At 44.3% G+C, this 8,715-nt stretch overlaps 1 protein-coding gene across 1 annotated transcript; it reads right to left on the bottom strand.

Moving 5' to 3' along the window:
* Window positions 1-2,169: 2,169 nt before the first annotated feature.
* Window positions 2,170-6,405, bottom strand: Ppp1r3c (protein phosphatase 1 regulatory subunit 3C). The gene is made up of 2 exons (XM_004632062.2): window positions 6,297-6,405; window positions 2,170-3,371 (listed from the first exon to the last, which is right to left on the bottom strand). Exons 1-2 carry the CDS (start codon window positions 6,308-6,310, stop codon window positions 2,432-2,434), a joined length of 954 nt encoding a protein of 317 aa, XP_004632119.1. The 5' UTR covers window positions 6,311-6,405; the 3' UTR covers window positions 2,170-2,431.
* Window positions 6,406-8,715: the final 2,310 nt, after the last annotated feature.

Raw genomic sequence — 8,715 nt, 5'->3', positions numbered from 1 at the left:
CAACATGACTAGAGACCCAAGACAGACAAAATAAAACTTATGAACGTTAGCACCGACCAAGGACAGCTGACAGCGTACAGACAAGCTGCCAAAGGTGGGGACTTCGGCCAACACAAAGCAGCAGGCCTCATCTAGGGCAGCAGCCCCATCTAAATGGGGCAGCCACCACTTGGCCCCACACATTTGTGGGCTTTGACTTTTATAGGGAAAACTAAAATCTATTTTTTTTTCTCCCTATTATTTTATATAGTCTCATAATTATTCTACCATGGCAGTGAATTCCTTTTAAAATATTCTATGACAGGGCTGGGGAGATGGCTCAGGGCCTGAGTTTAACCCCAGTTCTGCCAAAAAAAAATTAAAAATATTCTGTGTCAAACAAAATACAGCCGTGGTCATATATAGCCCACAGACTCGTAATTTACAACTTCCAGCATAGAGCATGTTAGATGATAAAAAGTTAATCTTCATGAACAGGTGTTCCCAAGTTGCTCAGTGAATTCCTCTAAGTTAAAATACTCCACAGAAGCCCCACCTGGAGTTTGGGCAGAGTTGGAGCAACACCTTTAGGGCACGGGCCTGTTGCCTTGCCCCCCACAGAATCACGCTGCTCTCTTCAGTCCGAGAGTCAACACCAGGCCTCCTGAGGCCACTCAGCAAAGAGCTACAGTTCAAGAAGTAGGAGCTGCCCCAGCCCTTTTCCCATTCGGAAGCTGACACACTCTCCAAGACTGACCCACCAGAGAACACCTATGGTAAATAGTGACCACAGACAGGGTTGAGGGGACAGTCACATTGGCTCAAGCCCCAGCCCCAGTGGTCAGGTGGTAGGAAATGCGGTCACAAATGAGGCTGGGGACATGTGAATGCCCTTAGGTGGGTCCACTTCCTGTTCCACACAACCCTGCTTGGTTAGTGCTAAAGTGAACAGAAGAATGTAGTTGAGTTTCTTGTCTAACTAGTTATGGCTTTAAGAAAACACTCTCAGATCATACTATTAAACACATTTATTCTTACAGTGATAAAGGATAGCTAGACAGGAGTGAAATATTTACAATAGAAAAATTATGGGTGCTAGTCAAACCTCAAATACTGTCATACCAGTTACTCCAATAGTACTTTCCCAGCATGGCAGATCACACATGTTAAAATTAACTGCATTCTCTTAACACCTCTCAATGGATGTGCTGCGTAGAAGCAACACTCTGGAACTTCTGCCCTTAAGATCTTACAGAATGAACATATGCACAAACAGAAACAATCCATACCCATTTTCTGAAAAAAAAAAAAAAAAGTATTTTGACTTCAAAGGAAATTTAAACAGCAAGATAAAAATACACAAGAGATAGACTGCTACTTCATGTGCAAGGTACTAGACTCTTATACTGAGAACTCTAGTGTCAATCCTCACCCCAAATATCACATTGAAAAAGTGGCAGAACAATGAGTCACCTTCAATATGAAGGACGTGTGTATGTACACCAACACCACTTTTGAAGATACAACAGTACTGCAGGAGGAATGCCAACGTATGGTAGTGGAGGCCTCCTTACAGGCCAAACACTCGAGTCATCACGTGACCACTCAGATGTTTGGGTTAAGCAACTATAGTGCTCTGTTTAATCAAAGCACTTGCCAAATGCTATCTCTGCCATGACCTCGAGTTCCTACACATTGTCAGCCATCTGCAATAGCACAGTATTTACTCTTCCAAAAACCCAAGTCTTGTGCACAGTCATGCATCACATCATGACTGCAAAGCCAGGTTTGCTTAAACTTTCCTAAAATTATGATTTTTGATAGATCATGCTTAAACTGAAAGGCTTTACTTAATTCTTCAGAATTATAAATCATCTTCCCTCAATACCATCCAAAACCCTGAAATTTTATTTGGCTTTTCTCCACAATGCATAGAATGGACCTCTTTCCCCTCTTAAGTTATTTTCTCATGAGAGAACCCTAAAACCAACTTTAATACCCAAAACCACCTTACACGCTCTCACCAAAACTTTAGTACCAGACTTTCCCTGCTGCTCTTCCTTGAACTTCTGGGCCGCACTGCGGACACCTTTCACACATTCCTCACACCACCAGCACAGCTTTCTCTCACCATCAATCCTCTTGTCTCAAATTTTCCTTGCCCCATGTGAAAGCTAATGAACTGAGGAGGGCACTGAAAAAATATTACTTTTCTAAAAATAGTTTATAGGCTGTTACTTGATTCTTCAAAATAAAATTCGGTAGCATCATCCATGCCAGACCCCAACACTAAATTCTCAAGTGACTGTCTCTTCCGCAGCCAGGCATCAAAAGCTCAAACCTAAACCTACTGATGAAAGAAAGTAGCAAATACTTCCTAATCTTGAGCAACACTGACCTAGAATTGCACAGGGACTGTGACAGGTCAAGACCAGACAGTAGGTTGGTTAATTCATCGATAAGAGGACAAGTTCTCCATTCTCCCCCAACTCTGCCATTCCGGGAAGAGGCCACTAGCCAGCCTTGGACTGCCAAAGACTGTTGACTCTACCTCAGTCTTATGGGGCACCTGGCGGAATACACAGTCTCGGGGTGCTGTGTGTGCCTGCACCCCATCAGGCTTCCACTGTACATGGACAATTCTGTAATTGTGACCCTCATTGTTGTCCCAGAAGACCTGCCCATTAGCATGGTAGGAAATACAGAACTCAATTTTCTCCACAGTTGGAATGACAGGGGGTAAGTCAATGCTAAATGAGAAAGTGTCACTATCTGAGCTGCCATACACATTCTTCATGTAGACACAGTCCACATCTGTGTAGCTTTTCCAGCTGTCAAAAGTGATGCGGACCTGAACCTTCTTCTCAAAACTCAGGTTTTTCACTTTGATAGTCCCGGCCACTGTTCGCTCTTGCAAAGAGCAGTTCTCCAGGCAGACAGAGTTCTTTTGAAAATTGTTCCTGAAACTTAAGTAATCAGTTGCAGGCTGAGGAAAATCTAAAATCAAGTTTTTCTCCTCATGGAGCTTCAAGCCAGAGGCGATATCATTGAGATCCAAGAGATCAAACTGGAGATCCCATGCAGGTTCTTCTGGGACGTCAGAGAAGACATGTATAGCAGTCAGGGAGAGGCCCTTGGAGTCAGCAAACACCACCCGCTTCTTGGCCTGGCTGTGTGAGTGCTTCCACTCATTCTGTGATTTGGTTTCCTGTTTGAGGTTGAGACATGGTTTCAGGGGTTTTAATTTATTCACAAAGTTTCTTCGTTGAAAGTCACTGTAAGGACCCAGGAAATTCTTCAGAGGCGGTGAGTGAGCCAGGCAAAGCCTCATGGCCACATCCACAGGCATAACTGAACCTGTCAAGGGGCGTGGGTCCAGAACCTGGATCATTCTAGAAAGCAAAAGGGAGGGAGGTTACCACCTATATCTGAAATGTTCTCTGTCTGAACCCCAATGCACATGTACAATTTTTGTACCGATGAAATTATAGGCAGGGGGGCCGGTGAGATGGCTCAGTAGAGTAAGCACTTGCCTGGCAAGCACAAGGGTCTGAGTTCAATCCCCAGTTCCACAAACAAACAAACAACAACAAAAAAAAAAATTACAGGCAGGGCAGCATCAGGAAGGTGCTATCATATATGATAAAAAAGAACAGTATTAAATGAGTAGATCTGCATTGTGTCTACCTCTGCCCTGGGCTGGCAACAGCGCCTTAAGTTATCTGTTTAAGGAACTTAGAGGAGGAGTCAATTTTCCTGTTTGAGAAATAAAAGGGTTGGATTTGATGATGTTTAATTTAGCCTGTTCTGGACCAGTGGCTTTCAAACCTGTCTGATCACCATGGGCTAGGGAGTTTCTTTCCAGAAGGAAGGAAGGAAGGAAGGAAGGAAGGAAGGAAGGAAGGAAGGAAAAAAGGAAGGGAAAGGAAAGGAAAGGAAAAAAGAAAAGAGAAGGGATTTAGAGTTCTGTGATTTACAAGCTATAGTTAGTAGCTTACAAACTGAGGGGGGAACTAAGGAAGTAGTGATACTCTTTAAAAAAAAAAAAAAATTAGGGCCAACCAAATAGCTCAGTGGATTCAAGCACCTGCAAGCGGGCACAGGGGTCAGGGGTTCAATGCCTGGGCCTGCCACACCGGCCTGCACCCAGGGCCCACAGAGACAGCAACTGAGACTGGGGGTGGTGGTGTACACCTGTAACCCCATCTCTTGGGAAGCTGTAAATGGGAGAATCACTGAGTCCGATCTAGTGAGACCCTGAACACCCTGTAGACACTTTCCTAAAATACAGAAAAATAAATAAATAAATAAAATTTAAAATTTTTTTAAAAATAAAAAATTTAAAAATCTTTATTTGGTACAGGGTCTCGCTTCACAGTTCAGATGCATAAGAATCCCCCTGTCTCAGCCTTCCCAGCACTGGGATCACAGGCGTGCGCCACCACACCAGGTTTTGGTGGCTGGCACTGTGCATCCGGTGTTCCCAGGCCGGCAGGGCATGTGGTATTGGGGATCGAACAGAGTTCCTGCACTTGCTGGACAGGCACTTAGACCGCTGAGCCATTGCCCAGCCCCAGTAACTGTATTCTTAAAGCTTCCCTAGAGATTCTAATGACCAAACAAGTTCTTTGGGAACCAGAGTTTCAAGAGTCCCTCTCGCTGTTAGTGCTTATTGGGCTGACTTGATTACACTGCTCAGAAAGGGAAATTCATTTCAAAAGGAAAAAACAAAATCATAGCAATAAAAAACTTCATGCAACGGTTCTGAGAGTACAACACTAAAAGTCTGTCAGGATTATCTTTGCCCTTTGCCTATCATGCTTGTCCTCATTTCCACAGATGTCTTTGTTAATTATAATAATCCCTTTACTATAGATACAACCTTAAACACAGTGAAATTTATTTTAAAAAAAGAAAACAGTGGTTGTTTAAAAACCGAACTGTTTTAAAACATATATATTACATGTATGAGTTTATAAATTTCTAAATATTGAAAAGCTTTACAGAAAACACACCTAAGACTAACAATTACGGGGGATCTATTGCTGTCTTTGTACTTTTTCGTTATTTTCTAATGTTTGGGCAATGGACACAAATAGATAAGAAAGCTATTTAAAACGGAAACACAACAGTGCTCAGCAATATTAAACCAGAAGCATCCATCAAGGTTTTTTTTTTTTTTTTTAATGGGGCGAGGAGATGGTTCAGTAGAAGAAGCATTTACCTGGCAAGCACAAAGGCCTGAATTCAATCCCCAGTTTCACCCAAAAAAAGTTTTTTTCTGGCCTTTAACCCTCATTGTATGTTGCCCAGCTCATGGAATTGGGACTTTTTTTCTTCCTGCCTATGTTTGCCTTCCAGATAAAGTACTGTGCAGGGCCATTTTTCGGTTTGGCCTTCATATCTCTCTTCACTAAGTGCAAGTTCTAAGCACAGAGGCAAGGGGCATTTTCACAAGATGGATAATAAAGGATATTCACAGAATTTATTAGTCTCAGGGCTTTTCTGGGAGACCTACAAACTTAGAGCAAACAAATGAAGCTAAAGTTATATTTGTGGATCTAATAATAGTCAGTAGGCAGGATTTTTAGAGATGTCTGTTAAGTTATATCTAGAGAAGCCACTTAAAGTAGTTTATGAGAGGCTCTTTGTGTTTTTGTTTTGTTTTTTTACTTTTTGCATTTACAAAAGGTCTGTTTTAGCACTGGGCGATTTCCCTGGAATTTTAAGGCCTGGCCACTTGAGTTAAAAATATGTGTTCAAATAATGAGTTCAGGCTGGCCTTGAACTCACAGCAATCCTGCCTCATCCTCCTGAGTGCTGGGACTGCAAGTGTCCACCACCATGCCTGGCTTTATGATCAAATTCTGAAACTGCGTTTGCTGTGATAGTCCATGATAAGAGGAGTAGAGAAGCCAAATGAGTGCTGCATGGTCAAAGAACGAATGCAAAGCAACCCTGGCGTGATAGCGCACGCGTGCAATCCCAGGACTTAGAGGCTGAGGCAGGAGGATCCTTGGGAGTCCGAGACCAGTCTGAGCTACAAAGTGAGCTCAAGGCAGTCCATTAATGAGGGAATCTGAACTAAAACTGACTCACATTTCTGATATAGGATGCAGATTACCAAAACAGACTCTCCCTAAAAAAAACACAATAAAAAAAAAAATTTTCACAGCCCCGAGGCCTCCCGGGTGCCACATTCAACCACTGTCCTGCCCTGGGGTCCCTTGTGCAGAGCCGACTAGAGAGCGCCCCTCAACGGCCCCCCCAGCTGCACACTTCCATCTGCCTTGTGCGCAAAGTGGCAGTGAACCTACCTGGTGCAACTCATTAGGCCCAGGGAGGCGGCGGACCGGGAGAGCCGGCACCCCGCAGCCTGCGCAACTCCGCAGCGCTCCACCCTCCGCAGCACCCCTTCGGTGGCCGCTCGCGCTGGCTGCAGCCTGGGCTGGCGAGGCGGCTTATTAGCGCCGAGCCACGTGGACTGAGCCCTCTAGCCAATCCCGGGAGGCGGGCCCGATGGCGCGACCAATGGGCGCGCCGGCCCTCTGCCCCCGAACGTGATCTCCGCGCTGCTGGCTGTACCCGGAGCGCGCTGGATCCCCGGGGTGGGGCGCCGAGGACTCGCGGGCAGGCTGGAAGCCTGGCGAGGGACGCCAGGCACGTAGTGCTCGGCTGGGAGAAAACGCGGCAGGCTTCTCCCGGGCTGGCGCCAGGTCCTCTGGAGCTGGGGTGTCTGTTACTTGGCAATACGTGGGTCTGTACACAGTTGACTCTGAGCACGCAGAGCTGCGGCCCGACTTCAGATGCATATATTACTCAAAATGTTTACATTTTTCATGAATGTGTGCATCCGCACACACTGGCCTGTGCAATCATAAATGGCTGCACCTTTGTTGTTTGGGGGTTTAGTTTTATTTGGGGTGTTGTTGCTGGTCGTTAAAATGAACCCACAGGTGCACCACACAGTAGGGAAGCGCTACCTGGAGTTACTAATGCCTCTAACACACGTCAGTAAAACGTGTGAGCGCCACAAAAGAATGAGGTGGTGTTTAATTAAATGGAACTTTGTATTTTGGTCTGTTCTTCAGTTTTCTCCTTGGATGAAAAATTATAACCAGAAATGAAATGACCTTTTTTTACTCACGGGCCAGTCAATAGGCAAACCTAACTCATTGTTCGGACGTCCTTTGGCAAAGAAAAGAAAAGAAAACGTTAAAACACCACATTGCATTTCATAAGCCATTTACTTTCACTAAGATGTCCTTATTTTGTTTAGTATGGAGACATTTCAGGGCATCAATTATAGCCATAAAAATAAATTTCTAGGCCAGGAAGATGGATCAGTAGAATAAGCACTTGCCTGGCAAGCGCAAGGGCTTGAGTTCAATCCCCGGTTCCGTCAAAAAGAAAAAAATAAAATAAATAAATTTCTAAGTCGAGTATAATTTATATTTAAAAAACCATGTCCTAGTTCTGCTCTAACTTGGCTATCTAGCAGTCAATTAAAATGTACAAAACTCCGTGGGTCTTTTAAATAAGTGTAAAGTGGAATTGTTAAAATAGAGTTATTGGGGCCATGGAGATGGCTCAGTGGAATAAGCGCTTCCTGGCAAGCGCAAGGGCCTGAGTTTAATACCCGGTTCTGAAAAAAAAAAAAGTAGAGTTATTAAAGTGTAAAAGAAATTCATGCTGAGATACTTCATGCTTGGATTTTATTTTTGTATTTTTTTATGGTAGGGTCTACAGGGTGTTCAGGGTCTCACTACTAGATCTTAGTGATCTGCCTGTTTACAGCCTCCCAAGAGCTGGAATTACAGGTGTGCACCACCATGCCCAGTCTCAATTGCTGTCTCAGCCTGCCCCAGGGGCAGGGCTGGCATGGCAGGCCCAGGATAGAACCCCCAGCCCCTGTGCCTGCTTGCAGGCACTTTAATCTGCTGAGCTATTTGGCTGGCTTTTCTCAGATTTTATGTTTGAAATGAAACACCCAACTAATGGCAGGTATCATAGCCCTTCAGCTCCGGCAGTACTAATTAGACTATGCAGTGGACACTAGCTACTGAACTGATGCAAGTTTCTACCTCAGTTTCTGTGTTTGTAAAATGGAGATAGTAAGTTTGTTTTAAGGATTAAATAAAATGTGATGATGTGCACCTGTAATCCCAGCTACTGTGAGGCTGTAAACAGATCTCTAAGAGTCTGATCTAGTAGTGAGACCCTGAACAGCCTGTAGATCCTTCCCTAAAAATACAAAAGAAAAAAAAAAGATGTAAAAGTGGGGCTGGGGAGATAGCTCAGCAGTCTTAAGCACCTGCCTGGCAAGCATAAGGGCTCGGGTTTGATCCCTGGTACCGTATGCTATGTCTCCATGCCAGCCACCAAAACTGGGAATGGTAGCACATGCCTGTAATCCCAGTGCTGGGAATCCCAGGCTGAGACAGGAGAATCAGTATGAGTCTGAGCTGTGTAGCGTACCCTGTACCAAATAAATAAATACTATTCTAAAAAAAAAAAAAAGGATTAAATAAGATTGTGCAGGTGAGCAGACTTAGCAAAAGGCCCATTGAATGTGGTCAACCTGTGTGCATTCAAGCCAGCACTGGGTTCCTCAGGATTTGCTGCCACTCTGTCACCTCAGGAAACCTGGGGCCTGGTAGCAGTTGCCCATTAAGCCTTTATCATGTGCCAGCCACAGAGCTAAGTGTTTCATGAATGTTCGCTTTTTTTTTTTTT

The sequence above is a fragment of the Octodon degus genome, unplaced genomic scaffold, assembly GCF_000260255.1.
Source record: "Octodon degus isolate 3935 unplaced genomic scaffold, OctDeg1.0 scaffold00046, whole genome shotgun sequence".
NCBI lineage: Eukaryota > Metazoa > Chordata > Mammalia > Rodentia > Octodontidae > Octodon > Octodon degus.
The sequence above is the reverse complement of the archived record's forward strand: the minus strand, read 5'-3'. Positions and strand labels throughout refer to the sequence as shown.